The sequence below is a fragment of the Anoplolepis gracilipes genome, chromosome 10 (assembly GCF_047496725.1).
Source record: "Anoplolepis gracilipes chromosome 10, ASM4749672v1, whole genome shotgun sequence".
Taxonomy (NCBI): domain Eukaryota; kingdom Metazoa; phylum Arthropoda; class Insecta; order Hymenoptera; family Formicidae; genus Anoplolepis; species Anoplolepis gracilipes.
Genome location: NC_132979.1, coordinates 5,751,631 through 5,771,148, shown reverse-complemented (window position 1 = coordinate 5,771,148; position 19,518 = coordinate 5,751,631). Strand labels below are relative to the sequence as shown.

At 32.8% G+C, this 19,518-nt stretch overlaps 1 protein-coding gene across 1 annotated transcript; it reads left to right on the top strand.

Moving 5' to 3' along the window:
• Positions 1–515: 515 nt before the first annotated feature.
• LOC140670154 (uncharacterized) lies at positions 516–19,013 on the top strand. Its single transcript, XM_072900716.1, has 2 exons — positions 516–1,157; positions 12,659–19,013. Exons 1-2 carry the CDS (start codon positions 735–737, stop codon positions 12,965–12,967), a joined length of 732 nt encoding a protein of 243 aa, XP_072756817.1. The 5' UTR covers positions 516–734; the 3' UTR covers positions 12,968–19,013.
• The last annotated feature ends 505 nt before the right edge of the window (positions 19,014–19,518 follow it).

Genomic DNA, 19,518 nt, shown 5'->3' with positions numbered 1-19,518 from the left:
GATAAAAGATACTCGTGTTTAGGAGCTTTTTCTGTAACTTTAACGATGTTGTTATGTATCACTGTTCAAGTTTTTTGTATACATATATAATAGCTGTGCAGTGATACATGTAACGATATCGTTAAAAGTTACAAAATCGGCCTCTTAATCTCACAGTGAGAATAAAATCAGAAGAGAAGAAGTAACGAAAATTCGATTAAAGTCCGTTGCAGTATAAGAATAGGAAAAGGAGAAATCTCGATAAGGTCCTTCGCGAATTGAAAATTCGCCACGTTATCGGACGAATTTCCCATTGTACGAAATCGACTAACAATAAATCCGCATTTCGCGGCGCGAAATTCGCGCCGCCATTCGAGTCACACGACCGCTTCGTGGCGGCCGGCGGGCGCATGTAGAGTGACGTCAGAGGTCGGGTCGACTCGGCAATCGTCGGGCAGCCGAGGCCGAGGCTCGACGCCCGACACTCTTCGGGCCTCTCCGCCTTCGTTCGCGTTCGCTCGCGTCATACGTGCGCGCACGTCCGTCTCGTGGTGTTCGTCGTTCGTCCCCGTCTGCGTCGCGCTCGTCTCGGTTCGCGCGTGACTCGCGTTTCGCGCGTTCCTTGGTGCGGTGCGGTGTGTCCGATCTGATTCCGGATTCGCAGCGCGTCTCTGCATTGTCTTTTTTTTTTTTTTTTTTTTTATTTTGCTTTTTTTCCCCCCTCGACTCCCTCCTCGAGATTTGAGACCGACGTGATGTCCTCGCTGAAGGACGATAAACCGCTGTGCGCCCGACTATGCCACATCGTCAAGTGGGATGACTTCCCCGGATACGGTTTCAATCTGCACGCGCAGAAGGGCAAGAACGGCCAGTTCATCGGTAAAGTAGACGACGGCTCGCCGAGCCAGGCAGCCGGTCTGCGCCAGGGAGATCGGATAATCGAGGTGAACGAGATCGACATCGCGAACGAGACTCACAATCAGGTGGTCGAGCGCATCAAGGCGTTCGCCAACGAGACGAAGTTGCTGGTGGTCGATCAAGAGGCCGACGATTACTTCAGGGAGAACAACATCGTCATCAAGGGCACCATGCCTAACATCAAGGTGATCAAGACGCCGGAAAAGAATCCCAACAGTGTGGAGGATCGCTCCGATGGCAGTAACTGCTCAGTCGACGAGGTAAGAATGCTCCTCTTCTTTTTCGTATCTTAACTCTAAATGTACCGAGTGCACGATTTATTTCGTACCGTAATTTTCAGTGATTTAAATAATAAATTACGCATTTGCATTTTATTCTAATTTTATTTTAATTTTTATTTTTTGAATAGAAATCTATTATTGCGGAATTTATGTATAGGTATATACATAAATCCTGTTTGCTTTTATAATATCTATTTAATTGGAAAAAAACTTGGTACTCTTAAAGTTAGATGCTTTTTTATATTGGATCATTATTATGAATACAAAATGGTTATACAAAATAAATGCGTAATTTGTATCAATGTATAATAACTCAAATCACACACGAGAATAATGATTAGCGCCATTAAGACTTGTTTTGAAATCACGGATGGTTATTTTGTAATAAATATAAGTACGTATTCAATGCATATTTAAATGCGCAGAATGAAAATACAAATATATAAAAGTAACGTAATTGCAAAAGAGAGAGAAAGATTAGATAATTATCTCATTTTTACAATCATAAATCAATCTATCAAAATTTACAATAAAATAAAAATAAATATCACACATTTTCTTTCTCTTTTCTAACTTTTTATTATAAAAATTTTAATATTATAAATAATCAGAATAAATTTATTTCTGCAAGAGAGAGAGAGAGAGAGAGAGAGAGAGAGAGAGAGAGAGAGAGAGAGAGAGAGAGAGAGAGAGAGAGAGAGAGAGAGAGAGAGAGATATTATTATCTACTTTTCAGCTATTTTTACATTTGTCGATATATGCGGGTCAAATATATTCAGATAAATTTCTTGAAAGTAATCAATGCACATTAAGGTGAACGCAAATGCGTTAATTGCGTCTTCTTCGGCTTTGAAAGTCCCGAGAAAACGACACGCCCGTATCGAAAGAATCCGTGACATTCGCGTGGAATTTATCCGAGTTGGGTCCACCTGTTGGATTCGTCGCCGCCGCCTCTCGTGTGTTTACGTCGCGTCCGTTCATGCCTAGAAAGTGTCTGGCACACGCTCGCAACGCGTGTGCAGCACTGCAATACATCGAATGCTGAATACATATTGACGACCTGGTCTAGAAGGCCACACGTATGTGTGGATGGTAATAAAATTTAATTATTAATGTACCACGCGTATATATATTGCATAAGATATACGCGCGTGATATTGATATTGATATCTTAAATGTTCTTTTTTTATATAAAAATAGCTGTACTATGAATAGAAATACTACGCATTTAGTAACATTTTGATGTATAATCTTATTCTAAGCTGTTGTAAAAAAAATGTCACTAACTCATTTTTTTTACATACATATTTGCTGGACATAGGTACAAAGGGTATATCGAGCTGATAACTGCCTATTGAATGCGGTCGTTGTGTTTTATTTTTTACGTCGTAATATGCAATATTCTTAACATTTATAGCATATTCGGACTTGCGTAAAATACAAGCAGGTGCGCGTTATTGAATGCATATGCGTCATCGTACTGTAATTAGTTATTTGTCTGCAAAGTATTCTTGCCATCATTGTGCTCTTTTAGCTATTCCCATGATCGATGTATTGCAGTAAAAGTAAGGAATAGAAATTCAATATATAATACGGTACAAAAGAGATTCGCTTCTCCTGGCAAATGTGAAAGTTAATTATATATAACATATAATAATATTTTTTTAAATCCATTGAGACACGTGTGACTTTTAGTGCCCTCTATTTATTTGATAGATTATCTATAAAATTATCTTATTAAATTCTCTGTAATATGTCAATAATATTGTGATACATAAACCTTATCTTATCGAATTTTATCTCATATATGATATTACTTTTTATTTTTGAATTTATATAGGATAAATTATACGTTTAAAATATGTTATGCTTATTTTGTGTAAATCCGATTGCATATAGATACTCAATCGTAAGGTATTTTTTTTACGGAAGATTAATTGTGTATTAAACCATAATTGCGTTAAATCATAAATTGTAAATTGTTTTTGTAATTTTAATTTTTGCTGTGATTCATGCGCTACGTGATTTACTCATGATTAGATGTTATGGCGATAAGAACGTGCGTGCTTTTATTTACATGGATTATCAGGTAGCGTGAACTGTGCGAAACCGGAGGTGACTTAGAATCGATTGTCAAAATCGTTATTTTAATGTTGCGCAAATAACATAAAGATGTACGCTCGGTTATTTTCCTAATGATCGCGTATCTTCTCTCAGCGATGACGCGTCTCTTTGTGCACGTCGTCAGCTGACTAATAGAACGAGAAATCTCTATTTTTTTCGTCGATGCCACGCGATTATCTCACGTGGATTTTCTCACCGTCATGTTTCTTTTCATTATTATCAGTTATGTGGAGAGACACAATTATGATCAAAAGATAAAGAATTATGGTAATTCGTATACTATTTGTTATAGGTTTGCTAAAATTAAATTACGAAAAATTTTTACAGGATATTATATATATATATATACGATATTTTACAGAATAATATTCTAATAATACGATAATATTACTTTAAAATATTATTGAAATAATTTTTTAAATCAGTTTTAATTTATTATTAAACGTAACTCAAGGTGTCTACTTCCTGGAAAAATATGGAAAACTTGGAATACTCAGAGATTTTTTTTGTATCTGGAAAAATCAGAGAAGTCTCATGGAATTTTTTAGGAAATTATTCAGGAAATTTTTTTGAAAAGTCTGTTTTTGATCATTTTGCTCTCAATTGTGCACAGTCAGCCGTATGTATGAAACTGGTATCTCATCTTGGAAACTCATTAATTGTTGAGAATGGTCCCGTTTTATTTTATTTTTAATAAAGACCGGTCTGACATAGATTTTGTCGCATCGATAAACATAATATATATCGAAATCGGGAGTGTCGTGTAAAATGTCATGCGAGTATTTTGTGTGTGGTTTTGAAGGATTAGGAGAAAATAAGCAAGCCTAGAATGGCACCAAGCTTTGTGAAAGCAAAGATAATTTATTACGTACCTATGAAGTAATTTATTACTTATTCGCGGAATTATTTGTTTTGATTATCGCATATTTCGTGCATTTCTTCATCATTAAAAAATTACAAAGAATATGTAATATTCTTATATATTCTATTTATAAGAGAATATGTTCATATTCAATATTATGTTAAGACAATATGTTGTATAAATAAATAATTAATAAATATATATATATATATATTTATTTATTTATTTATTTCTGTTTATATATTCAACGTCTTAACATAATATTGAATATGAAATATATATTTTTTGTAATTTTTAATGTTAAAGAAATGAAAATATTATGCAAGAGAAAATGATTATCTTAGAAGAATTCTTCAGTTTTTTAGTACATTTATAAATCTAGTACTTGAAACTTAAGAAGCTCTGTGTTTTTTCTTTGTATGAATAAAAAACATTAGAAAATATATGTAATAAATAAATTTATTTTAGAGGGAGTTGTATTAAAATTTTAAAAATATTCTCTTTACTCTTATTTTAAACAAAATTACCTGGAAAATCAGGGAAATTTCAGGTAATTTTTTTTTACAAGATTTAAGTAGACACTCTGGAAATTTAGTAATTATAAAAATTTGCTGTAAATTTTAATTTATATATATATATACTTTATATATAAACATGTTAATGTGAGATTTATTATAATCATAATTTATTTTAAAGATGCTGCATATCTCGGACAAGATTGTATATGTAATAAAAATTACGAAAGAGATGCATAATTTATTATTTTTTCGAATTATTATTTATAAGATTTTTGACTCACAAAAAATTAATCTTAATGTCATATTTTTTTCTTATTATTAATTACTTGTATAATCTTTCGATCTTGCATTAGTAATATTGCAGAAATATCTGTGTTACATAAAAAATATTTATTTCTTTTTACGACATAAAAATTATATAATTATTAAAATTAAATTCGTATATATTCGTAGTATATTATTCTCTCTTATGATTCGTAACTCGTATTTTAATTCCTCTAAAGCTGACGCAAGAGACAAGTTACTTTTCTGTAAATAATCTGTTAATATTCGATAATTTTTTACTCTGTTATCGGTAATATTTTCGTTGTGTACATTGAAACATTCACCGTACTTATGTCACATGAATTCGAATAAATGCCCAAACTAAGCTAATGATGTCTCTACATTTTCGAGACCATCTGTATTTACTCGGATCGGGAAGGTATAAGGCAGAAATGCCAAGGAAAAAGGCCGCTTGATGCCTATAAAATATGCGATGTTTATAAAATGGAAAAGCAATATTCTCATTTGTTTTCTATGAAACGCAATTTTCTTCTATCGATATTTTTTCCTCGTTTCAAAAGATAATATTGATGTAATGTTGTTGCTTTTAAACCATTCGATAGATATCTTAAAATCAAAGTAATTGATTATATATTCTGACTTGATAGAAGGACGAATCATTGAAGAATGTGTGTATGTATCTTTATACACGACGATACTTTCTTTTATTTTTAGGTCACTGAATCAAATTTGTTGTTCACATTATAAGCTTGTTGGTCAGCATTTTCCGCTGCAATAACATGAATTAATTTATTTAATTTTCAAGCATTTTAATAACTATATTAATAAAAGGGAATTATAGAGTCGATTTATGTGTATATTTTGTATTACAAATCAATTGAGAATCGCATTTACCATCTGACAATTAAAATTGATGTGACAAGTTGCAAGCGACAAGTTGCTAACACTCTAATACGTTATCACATCGATTTTAATTGTCAGATGATATCATGCATATATGCGTTCTCGCGTGTCGCAAGCGCGTGTTTATTACGTGTAAGGAATGTGAACAACCCCTATCGCCTTCTGCAATACGAAACGAGTTGTAGTAATTGACGAGACTTGTACTGTCATCTATTACTTCATTATCATTGACATTGTATCGAGAAATCCGTCGGCATATTTTTCATAGTACTAATTATAATATTGATATTATAATTATATTTCTATATTATAATAAATTATAATATTAATATGATCTTCTAATTCTATTATCATCTTCTTTTAGAGAATTTTGACGCTTTTATTTGTTGCGCTTCTATTTTATTATCGAAAAGATTGTATGTTTATATGTGCCTCTTCGTATCAACTAATAACTTTTAAATATTATTTATAATACTCTTCTTCTCCTCCGTCATACATTGTACTTTACTCTCTATATTATCTTACTTGAAATATGATGTTTTTGTGTTTATTACTTTGAGCATACACACACACATACACATATGTTTAAAGCACTGTCACGAGCCATCGTGCCACTTTTCGAAGTCACAGGAGTATTCGAATATAATCGTACTACAGGAATGAATGAAATATGATTGAATCATGCTGAATAAGCGGAAGCTATGCCGATTCGCACGTGCCAACGTACGGACTCTATGCGCGATAAAGGTTGTCATTTAATATTTCCTGCTTCCGATCATGCAACCAGACTTTTTAAAGAGGCTGAAAACTTCGTTTTTATTTTCGTTATTATTTTCATAAACAAATTATCACCGTAATTCAAAGAATATTCGAGTAGCCGAACAGTTTTTAATTCTTCTCGAAGGGTGACGATAACTTTAAAAATAAAATTTAATTTAAAAATCGAATATCAAGGTATGTTGATGGTACGCGATGAATATATATTTTACATGTTAAGTTAAAAACAGATACTGAAATCATTTAACAAATATTATTTTTCAATTGGCGATGTGTCTGACTCCAACATTTGGTTTGCAAATGGAAGTTGACGTGTATGTTATTAATATCCCGCTTATAACATGCTCATCACTATCCGGACAATAATTCATTTATATAGAAGCAAACAACTCGTCGAGTCGCAGTTTATTCACTTCGTTTAACCCTTGAACGTCGGTTATAGAGGGATTTGTCTCGACGGGAATTGGCAAAACAATTACGGTGAAGAGGAAGATATATGTGGAAGATAATAGAGAAAGTGTTGTAATGCTGGTTAATTTTTAAATACCGCGTCATCATGAATTCTGTGAGATTTAATACCTCCAATTTAAAGGTGCTTATACATATTTCAGTCATTAATATCTCAAATTAAAAATTTTATCTTATTAAACTACCGCCTAAATATGTAGCTATGATAGCATTATATTAAAACCCAATATAAAAAGTGAGATAAACAATTTATAACAAAATATGTTTTCCTAATTATCGATTAGGAAATAATTTTTCTAATAAAATATAATTATATAATTGCAAAATATATATTGTAAAACAGTTTATAACAATTTCCGTGTATTTACGTGAAAGCACGAGCAACGAAAAATTCATAAAGTTTACTTTGTATAGGCTTGTTTGTCAGAAACGTCTTCAGAAAACGGTATCTCTGGTTCTCGGTAGTGATATCATTATCGTAGCTTCCACGATTGTTGCAATCTCGTCCCAACAATGCTTGCACGATGCTTTCTCTCGTATCTCTGGTAACAATACCGTTTGACTCCGGCTAATCGTGAAAATTCGAATACCTAAACAAGTTTGTTTAACCATCGATCCGTGCTTAATCTTATCCGTCGCTCCCATAAACCTGACATACATTCGTTTTATAATATCCTTGCATGTCGATTATGAGTTCCTCAAGGTCACGATGTGGTAGATGCTAATTCTCACTCAATTTTATATAATAATTTATTAAATTAAAACTAGCCTTTTTTTAAATACAATTATTAAAAATTATTAAAAATATTAAATTATTTAATATGTAATATTAATATATTAATTATTAAAAATAGATGTAAATAAATATATATATATATATATAAGCAGTATAACTGTTAGAGCAGTTTTTGTTGCAAATAATTTTCTCATAAATTTTAATGAATACAAATTTCTCGGAATTATGAATATGGAATCTCTCTATGTGTGTCTCTTTAAAAACAGAAAACTAATAACTCTCAGTTTCATGCGAATATCCTCGGCTTGATACGCAATACAATAACAGGCAAAGCTGCGTTCAAGGAGGAAAAGGATTGCTCGAATGGAACGAATTCGCTATAGTTATGCGTGTCTTATCGTACCACGTGGTGGGGAATGAGTCATTTTAACTCCATCGGAGAGCTCGCGCATGAAAAGTCGCGGCTTGGCTTTTTTCAAATAAATTAGTATTTCGCAACATGCATGATCAAGTATTATTTCTATATATCTGCACGTAAGGCATTATACTAAAAATGCAATTTAGTAGGTACTCATCGTTCGGAAAAAAATTGAATAGAAAAATATGACATCATCAATTACAATAAGATGGTTTTAAATAAAATTTTTCTAATTTTGTGATTTACCTATTATTGTTTTTTCTTTTTTTTTTTTCTTTTTTTTTTTCTTTTTTTTTTCTTTTTTTTTTGTATCTCAAATTTTACTGAGTTTCTAGCAAATTCGAAAACTCCTATCGTTATCTTGTAATTCTAGGAATTACATGCGCTTAGAGAACATCTGTCTGTTGTTTACTTAGGCGGTTATCGGTATACGTGTGCACCTGCGCCATCGTCTGCAACAATACGTGGTTCTCGGATGCGAGTCATTAGACCGTTAATCACAGGAAGTCATTTTTCTGGAGGACATCGGTGTCTTTGACGGCATTTTTAATTAATTTTCGCGAAATACGAGAATTTTATAGCACGATAGGTATCAAATAAGAGATGTACGCGTGCTCTAATACCCTTCCGAGAAAATTTCAGTCGCTGCACACCGACGAACTTCCATTTCCGGTAATTTTCACGAGATTACGTAAATTCCGCATCTATTTGTCGTGATTGCTTGCATCACAATCTTATTATGTTTGATTTGATTTATTTGAAAGAATATAACTTTTTTCTTAATAGTGTAACTTTTAATACGATAAATTTAATTCCATGTATATCTTAAAAAAATATAGATTTATAATTTATAATATAACATAAAAGAGAGTTTATATTTAATAATTTATAAAAATATAATCATTTTAATGATGAGAAAAATATTTGTCTTAGAAATTTTTTAAATAATTTTAAGAAGAATTTTTACATAGTCAAACAAAAATTGTGAAGTGATTGTTGTCGTAAAGACATGATAGCAAGATGTAATTACTCTCTATTTAGGTAAAAAGTTATGAATATGTAAATGACGCGACGGATGCTTTCATTCTTTCATGATATTAACATACCAGTTATGATAATAGAATGCGTGGGAGGCAGACGATTGAGAGATTCTTCTGTATTGTGGGCGATTGTAATAATTATGCACGCGCGATTAAAATATTTTCAGAAATATATCAATTTTCTTCATATATTATATGAATATATAACCTATATTTGATATTTTAAATTTATAAATTATGTATAATAAATGTAAAATTATATATTTTATTTACATTAATTTATAAATTAATTTACAAATAATTATTTAATAATAATTTGAAATTTGTTTATTTATTAATTATTTTCGGATAAATTTATCGCAATCGAAAATGATTACTCGTTTTCTGGAGGAACTCTAAAGGCAATATTTTTATCTGCATAAAAGAAAACTTGCAGTAAACTTCTAGATCTCGTTTATTGTATGTTTCAAACGACATCTTATTACAAGGATTTTTGCAAATGGCGTACAAATCGATTGTGTAATAGATTCGAGGAAGTCGGTGTACAATCGCGAATTGCGATATTGTAGTCCCGATACAATTAATAGTCATCCTCTTGTGCTCGTTTTCCATTCCGTACAAAATAGGATGTTTCCTGCCTTCTTTGCGTAACGTACGGCTGATACAAATGCAAAAGAGTGACATACATATTTCAATATGAATACGCTAAATTTATTATTGTTAGTATTATTTGTACAAATTTTTTTTTAATTCTTTTATTTTTATTTATTTAATTGATAAGCATTTCACACACAATTTACATGCAATATTTATTTTTCCCTCCCCAGAAAAACAGGGACGTATTTCTCTTTAAGAGTAAATAATTGACTTATTACATAAATTAAATTTAAACTTAATGTAATGCAAGGGAGACAGCGGGGGAGACATCTCGGATTCCGTTATTCGATCTTATTCGATTTCCATGTCTCGTTCTTTTAGAACGATTTTAGAGGAAAGCGTGCCAAAAACCCGCACACGTTTCGCCTGAATACTTGTGCAGATAACGGGGATTCCCCTCCAGTCATGAAACAAGTCAACAAGTATATTGCACCATGTTCTTTCATAGCATAGGTATAATTAAATACTTGCCTGCCTGACCCGTCAATAAGCGCGTGTTTATTTCGAAGCCCGATATGCGCGTTTGCTAGTCCCGGAATGTTTTCCCCCCTTAATCGACGATTTCATTATTGCGTCAACGCGCGTGCAACAAATTACACGTCCGTTTGGCCTAAAGAGCACAGGTGAATTTGTAGCACACGTGAAAGTACATATGTTATTCCTGTTTCTATAATATTTTTAGCCAAGAAATTCTTTTCTTCTATTTATAGAATTGTGCAAAAGGGTTACTGAAATAATGCACTACAAGTATTTGTTGGTAAAAAGTAAATTTGATTTTTTTTTTTTTTTTTTTTTTAATAAAAGAGACATTCCTCGATTTTACGACATTATTGTTAGAAATTCTCCTCGTTTTTAAATTTATCGCGTTTATTAAATAAATTAATTAATTCAAGCTTACGTAAAGTTTTCAGGAAAATTAATAATTGAATAAATTTAATATATATAGAAGAGGATAACTGCTAACTAATGTACATCGCGAAATTATTCGGATAATTTAAAGACTTGAAGAGAGAAAGAGAGAGATCGATTTTGCGATTGCGCGTATAAAATTTAAATTTATAAAATTGCGGATACACTTCAGTTCGAGTTTACAAAAAGAAAAAAATCGAGAGGAGAAACATTCATGATCGTTGTCGTTTCATGGCACAGATTCCTGCAGTTTTTATAGGGTCGTTGCATCAGGAGCGGCGAAATAAAAACGTTATGCGTATTATGCGCGAAATTTTCGCAACTTACCGTGATCGTACAGTCAGTCTCTCTGCAAAAACGTGTGCAGAACTCGGCCTTACTATTAACCTTGTAAAACTCTGAATCTCTCAATTTTTATGATTAAAAAAATCATTTTTTTAGCGCTTTAACAATGCTGTCATTTTTATATCTTTTATTGCTGCAATAAAATTATATGATATAATGAAATTTGTCTTAATATTTAGTTTACGTAATGTGTATATAACATGTATATAATATGTATGTATGTGCACACACATCCTGTTCTATCAAATTGCTTATTAAGTTTTAATAAGATTGATTGATGAAGAGGAGAAATTTATTATAACAACACATACACATACCCACACGATTCTCTTTTTATTTACAATAACTTCTATTTTACTTAGCTCCTTTATATTGGAATCTACACTCCGCGTATTATTACGTATGCCTTGTTTCGTATCTAATTTCTACTTTGATTACTGTAATTATATCTTATTAGATTATTGAGACAATCGTCGCGGAGAAAGGAAAAAGTTTCGTTTGTACGCGTAGTTTCCTTTCGCGGGCGAAATAAATGGCTGCATGGTAATTCGGGATACAGAAAGCCAGTCGTACGTGAAATTCAGTATGTAGGACTGTAGCGATAGCCGACTAACATTATTTCGAAGGGATTTAAACGGTTCGCGCTGCTCGGGAACCGGTTCTTCTCCAACGTCGCGGTAATGGAATTCCTTTAAGTACCGTTCAGAATTGCATCAAGGATCCAAGGTCATTATAAGTATCTCTCCCCGGGCAGCGATCTTTATCCGCGTCAATTCGTGAGTAATAACGTAACGTGGCGATACTCGATCGAGGAGTCGCGATACCATCGTGAAATATTCGGGCGAAAAGTCTTATTTCGTCGAAGGCCCGTAGTAGTAGGCGCTTGTGAATCTCACTGCATTACACAGTGTGCATTTTTGTCGCTAGTTTGTGCGCGTTGTGTAGAAGATTGCGCGCCAACACAAGAAACGTCGAAAAAACCGCAATGTCATTCGATTGAGAAGAAATATCCCGTCTGATTTTCTTTCTGCCAACTCGGATGTGAAGCTTGCATACTACTTCTCGAATCAATGAGTGTGCTTATAATCGTAAGGTCATTCAAAAGAATTGCGTTAATAATACATAATTACGAAAATATATATCTTCTCTTTTTCTGATTAAGGCATTTAATTTATACATCACATCTATTTATATTTAACGCTTAATTAGTAACATTAAAAATAAATATAATTAAAAATAAATACTATTAACAGAGGCTGGTTATTAAATATGAAGGTGCGCACGCTGAATTATATTATATCATCTGATAATATTTCAAGTCCCGTATATTCATGTTGATATATTATTTATTTATCCCTTATTTTTTTTTTTTTTTTTAATTTCAGGAAAAACATCTTTTTCCCATAATAACATATTCTTTTGTTTTTCTTATTTTCAGAGCACGCAGAAGTCGATCGACTCCAACGACACAGCGCACAGTAACAGCACCACAGTAGTGCAGACGACGATCAGCAACAGCAGCGACAACATGCGAGAAAACGGCAACGGTGATGTGAACCACGTGCATGGCACGGGTAATGGCAGCGTGAAGGACGGTGCCAACAATAGCGAGCCCCGATCGGAGGGCCTGAACCTGAAGATGAGCGTGAAGGAGCTCAGGGAGCAATTGGCGAAGCGCAAAAAATACGACCCGAAGAAAGAGTCGATCGGCTTCAAGGACAAATTCGACATCGTACAGAAACTATAGATTTATCCTCTCGCCTGTGACACATCGGTAATTCCTTTCCTTTATTCCTTTCTTTAGAACCGTCGTCGTCATCGTCATTCGACGACGATGACGATGGTTTTCCTTCTTACGATATAACACGCCGTGTTATAACCGATCAAATTGTTGTCGTTATAATAAATATACGCGATACTCTGTTGTTTGGCGGTTACGCCAAGCGTTGATGTCGATATTGTAACATTGATACACGTACTCGTATTCAGTGACAAAGAACGTTGCGGAGGGTATTAGGATAAAAAAAGATAATGTTGTTTGTATGAGTGTAAGTACACAATTTTTCGGTTTACACGAAGGCAAACTTACATGTGTAATCTCTGCTGTCGCTTCCGTGTCGGAAGTTGCAGCAGATTCCAAATCAGTTCGGCTTATCAACGTTTAAAAATTCTATAATAAAGAGAAAGTTTTTTTTTTTTTGACGTTTCAAATTATTATTTTTTTTATAACAATTATAGTTGCACATACAGTGACCTAAATATATCGTTTTTTTTTTTTCTGAAGCAAGACACAATTTAGTGTTATTAAAAATGTTCCTGTTGTAAATGTAATTACAACACTTCCCGATATATGTGATTAGAGAATAATTAAATCTCACGCTCTCGACTTGATTACCCACGGTGTCGTCACATTCACTTCTAAGCATCGTCTCGCCCGTTAAATTCGGGAGATCCGCTTGTCGCTTCTTCCCACGACTTTCTCTGGCGAGAATTTATCTTCTGATGTAGTAACTATTTCGAACGTTACATCGATCATGCTAATTCTTTGCCAGAAGTCTCAATCACGAATAAAGAGTAATTTTGGATAAAAACTGGATATTTATCTTGACATTTAAATTTCACAGTCTTGATTAATAGTGTAGAGCAGAAAAAAATTAACTTACAATTAGTGTTCATTATGAAAGTTACACAATAAATATATTTGATTATTTAAAGAATTTTTTTAAACATTTTAAATATTTGTATTTTTATTTTGTGAATACTAATTTTTTTTTTTTTTTTTTTTTTTTTTTTTTAATCACGATTTATTAATTTAGTTGGTTCTTGGTTAAGGCCGAAGATTGACATGGTCGCGTCAGGACGATAAGTTGATGGCGACATGCGGAAAATTGGATGTGTGCGCGCGCGCGCGGAATTCCTCGGTAATCTTTGCGCGAAGCGTAAAAAATTCGCGTGAGTCAGCCGTGCAGATGTCAATTTCGACTGCATCCGCCTAGAATCCAAGTCGTGTGGCGAGGCTTTAAGGACTCGCAAGGACGGACGTTCCTCGCGTGCAACGAGCGTACGAAGTCAGTCAGTCGCTCGTTGCACGGTCCAAGGACGAGCGCGCCGACGAGCGTGGGGAGAAAGTACACAGACGAGTCTTCTGAGTTTAATCTCTGTTATCGAATTCAGAACGCGAGTCGTCTTTTACACGCGTTGCAATATCGGGCAAAGATTTAACGTCCGTTGTTTTTTTTTTTTTATATTTGCTCAAATTCGACTCGGTACTTAACGTGGTTAATTTGAGGTACTAAGATTAACGTCACGAGAATTACACTTCTAATTAAAATGAGTAATTGCGCTGATTAATGATTGATATGGTAGTCATTGTTTGAATGATATCGCTATAACGTGATATATGACATCGCGCAATCAATTGCAAAATTTTAGAAATTTTTTTCCTTTAGTTCTCTAAAATGTATTTTTTGAATTTAATCATTTTTTAATACTTTAATTAGACCGATAATTTTATCTAAAATGAAGATTGTTTTGAAAAAGGATATTCATTTCGATGATAATTGTTTAATTTTTCCAGTCATGCATTTTTTTCAATAAAAGAAAGTATACTAGACATTCTAAATAAATGTATAGCGTAATGTTAGCGATAAATAGTGTGATTTTAGTGACTAATCGGACCAAACTCGTTATTTAATATTACTAATTATCACATAATTTCCCCAACGAGATAAAGATTCAATTATCTTAGGTAACAAGATGGGAATCCTAATGTTTCTTATGATTAGTGCCACGAAACATTTAATTATCGAGATTTATTTAATAATTTATAATTGTTAAATGAGAAACATAATTTATTGTAATTTGTGAAAGATTTTACGTACATTCTAGACATGAAAATTTTTCCGTAAAATATAAGATTTTGCAATTTAGAAAATTGAGCTAAAAATAAATTACGCACTTTGTTTACAGATATGTATTATATAAAAAAATATATAAATACAAATTTGCGCAGCGAATTTACATTTCTTGCTTCTCTTCGTGTGCAATCTCTTCGTTTCTTTATTCCCTTTCATTGTAGCTTCCGGTTAACGACCGCCACGGTTACTGATTGCGACACGTCCCGTAGGAGAATGCGTACCAACGTTCTACGAATAATTTTCATATCATTAAACTTATGCATACGTATAATACAATAGATAAGAAAAAAAAAAAAAAATACAACAAAACTTGAAAATTCAGAGTTCAGTTAATATATCGATGTAAGAGAAAAATTCAATCGTAATCTTGATTCCTCAAATAATTTAATTAGTATTAGATATATACATAGTATATAGGGTGTACGTGAAGCTACTCATCGTGGTCAATTATTTTTCCAATATTACACGAATATTCATGACGAACGATAATACATCGTTCTTTTTAATAACAAAGACGTTTACAAACGAGAAAAACGGATTCCCTCAACGCATAACGTGTCCATTTCGAGGGCAACGAAATTAATTAAGCGGAAGCGGCGAGCGGGCGAATATTATCGGAGTGCGACGATAACAAAGGCTCGACAAACAGGTACTCGCGGCTGAAATTTATAACTCGCGTTCGTCGCGGGCGTTTCGATAAACCGGCGTTCGTCGAATGCGAAGGCGTTGCATAATCGAACGAGCGAGGAATGTCGCGTTACAATGGCAACTCGGGAGAGAAGCCGCCGCCTCTCCAGGGAGATTCCATCTTCGCCTTCCTCTCCGGCGCGTCTCGTCGAGTGTCGCGGAAAAGTTAGGTATTACCACGAGACTCTTGTTGCTTAAATATTACGACGACTCATTACGCAACCTTCGTCGCTGTCGTCGTCATCATTATGCGTTTACTTGTCGAGAATGCGCAGGCACTGCGAGATATCGTGCCTTTTTCATAAATGCGTGTAAAGGCGAGCATGAAGCGCTTTGCGTTATCTGTCGAATTAATCCTAGCAATATGGAAATTTTCATATAATTTGCGCTTAAGAAGAGAAAGGAGAAGAGTTTATTGGTTATTTAAACTCGCAATTTCTTCGTCCTTAAATTGCCGTATTGATATTTAATATGAATTATTATATTTTTATCTCTTCTTAATTTTCTTTAATGCGATTTTTATTTTTTATAATTATATTTTTATAATTAATATTCCTTTTCTTTAATAACGGGAAAAAAAGATATTAACAGCGTGAAATAAATCGGCTTCAAGGTTTCAAAGAAAATAAAAATTCAATTCTAAAGAAGCGATATTTATTGTTGTAAAAGAGATTATAAAATGTTTATATAATTGTCTTTTTGTTGCCGTTTGTTTTACGTTAATAAGCATTTAAAAAAAAAAACCAGTGTTACTATTAAGTTTACGATTTGTCGTTAATGTCATGCATCATTTACCAAGGACAATACACTTCCTGTTGTAGCGACAATTTAATCTTGTGTCACTTAAAGCTACCGTTAAACTTGGTACCGATCTTTAGACACAAACGAGTTCGATTCGAGAACACTGTGCGAAATTATTGCCGTAATTATTGCTAGTAATTCATCACGAAAATAGAGTAACCGCGAATATAAACGGCTATTAACGTTCTTAAGCGCATACCTGTTATTATGTGCTAATTACATTTGGTACGCGTAGACCGTTATGTCATTCAGTTTGCTCGAGTGAAAGTCTAATAACGAGACCTTTGATACAATAGACATGCGCGAAGCGGAGAATTGACGAAGAATGTATCATATGATGTGTTTTATACGCATTTCGCGACAGCCACATTTTTGCGTTGGAAAATTTTGCAAAATAATAGGCGCGAGGTGAAACGGCAAATGACTGGACGTCGGGAAGAATTGCGTTTCGGCCGAAGAAGAATGATCGATAATTAGATCGGAGATAATTAGAAACCAGGTGGTGCGCAATACTCTAATGAAAAGGCCAAAAGGAGAGCGATTATAATCGCTCGAATTTGAAACCGAATCGAATTTTACTCCGACTTATCAGTTTCCATCGATGCGGATCTCGTTCTTAAAACGGGAACAGCGTAGGAATTTAGCGAGATTAGTCGAAAGGGAAACTGCTCGTTAGAGAAACTACAAACTGATCCATTCAATATTTTATTGTCTGCGAAAGCTGGATATGTAGGGTAAAAAAAAATTATTGTATTGGTAGTAAAATTTTCTCCAAAGAGAAATTACATTTTCTTATCAGAGTCCTGCAGATTTCTTCGACATCTTGCGTACATGTCCGATTTAAATTGAGGACAGAATATTGAATAAGTACGTGATTATGTGCGGCAACGTGTACAATCGGAGCCGTTATTCTCCTCCGACAAAATTAATCTCCGCTTAACGCAAACGTGCGATACGTTAAAATCTCGCACATGGCGCATTTATTCGCTGTTTTATTTTAGACAGCCAGGTAGAGGAAAGCCATTTAATGTCTCAACAACGTCGCGATAGGAAAATGTGCTTCGGATGAAAAAAGGACTTGTATTTCAAACGAAATCCATTTTATCCTAACGACATCTCGCAAAGTTTCCATGTATACTTAAAAGTCTTAGGCGTCGTGTGGTCAATTAATTTGATAATAGACATCGATAACATGCGATGCGCTTATTTTGCGAATGATATAAGGTTCAGTTTTGAAAAAAACTAAAAATCTTAAAGAAAGATATCTTTCTTAAGATAGCCCAAAAATTGTTTAAGAAGAATTAATTATATCTATTAATGAGAGGTATATTACTTTTGCGACAAGATTTCTGAAACTGAAATCATATCACTTGCAAAATGACATGTCGCCTGATTAAGATTAACGAAAGAGTAATTCACTAGTGAGTAATCGTTAGCGCAACATTTAGAAGCCAGATTTTCCGATATTGTGATGCTCTCACGCTCGTCCGTTCCTTGAGCGTAGACGTATGAATGTTTTTTTTTTTCCCTTAATGTTCTTCTTTTATCGTAAGACCTTGGGAAGCTCTAATAGTTATACCGGCTTCTGTAAATATTAATCTATCAGGATAGATGCAACAATCAGATGACTTATAATAATCGTCTATTCAAAGAAATGAGTTTTATATATATATATATATATATATATATATATATATATATATAAGATCGATTAATTATAATATAATTAATAACCCGAAACAAACGCGTTTTTCATTATAAAAACTCATGTTGCTTCAATAACAGTGTAATTTTTAAATATTGATAAAGTACCAATGTTTTATAATTGATAAATTGATCAGAAAAATTAAGATCGTTAAAGTAAAAAAAAAAATTATAAAATATTTAACGTGGTATCTTTGATATATATATCGTATCGAATACGTTATCTTATTTGTATCAGTTTTCTAATGAATGAAAATAATTTTTACCGGATAATCGATAGAATTCAACGACTTTTCAGATTTTAATCAAACTTTAATTATAATTTTTCCGATTTTAATCAAGATTACTCGATCTCGCCGATATATAATCATTGCATCGAATCCTTGAAATGTATATAACCACGTATATATATACGCACACATTAAATAAGAATCAAGTACACATGTTACGATTTTCGCACACGTTCAACATTATTATGTAAGCGTTAACTTTAAACATTAGGTTTGATGATAAGGTTTAGATGTATACGTTACTTATGAAATTACACGTATTTACGTACATGTGTAGAAAATATGTATAGGTATACAAATTACTGTCTTTCCAAGCATTCACACTCCGAGTTTCCATCCTCTGTTTCCTGATATTTCCAGCATTTTATAATAATAATTATCTTTTTAATCTTAATGAGTTCTGAGTTTGCAACAGTATTTTACAATATATTTTAAGTATTATATATATTATATATATAACAATATAAATTAATATTTTACTTCCAAGAATCGATCTTATTTCATGTTCCTTTTTGATATTGATTACAAATCTGATGGAATGTTTAAAACATTTTTATTATCAACATTAGGATTTTTTTTTATCAGTAGTTCGTGAACGATGTACATCCGACAAGTGGCGCCTCAGTGTAAGATTACTTCTACTGTTTTATCGATCAAGCATTGATCATGCGAAAGATTTATCATATGGTATGTCTTGTCGATTATTGCAGAGAACTAATCTGTCGTGAAGAATTAGAATTTTGCGAAAAAAATTTTATATTAATCGATTTTACATGATTTAATTGAGTATATTTTTCTTAGTACATGAAAAAATTACAATTAAAAATAAATAACTACAGTTCATAAAAAAGAATGTTTCTTTTACATTAATCATTATTTTAAAAAGTAATTATTATTAT

Bases quoted from the DNA above. Each gene is read 5' to 3' on its own strand.
- LOC140670154 (XM_072900716.1), top strand. From the start codon at position 735: ATGTCCTCGCTGAAGGACGATAAACCGCTGTGCGCCCGACTATGCCAC. The intron at 1,158-12,658 runs GTAAGAATGCTC...TCTTATTTTCAG, and splicing joins GTAACTGCTCAGTCGACGAG to AGCACGCAGAAGTCGATCGA.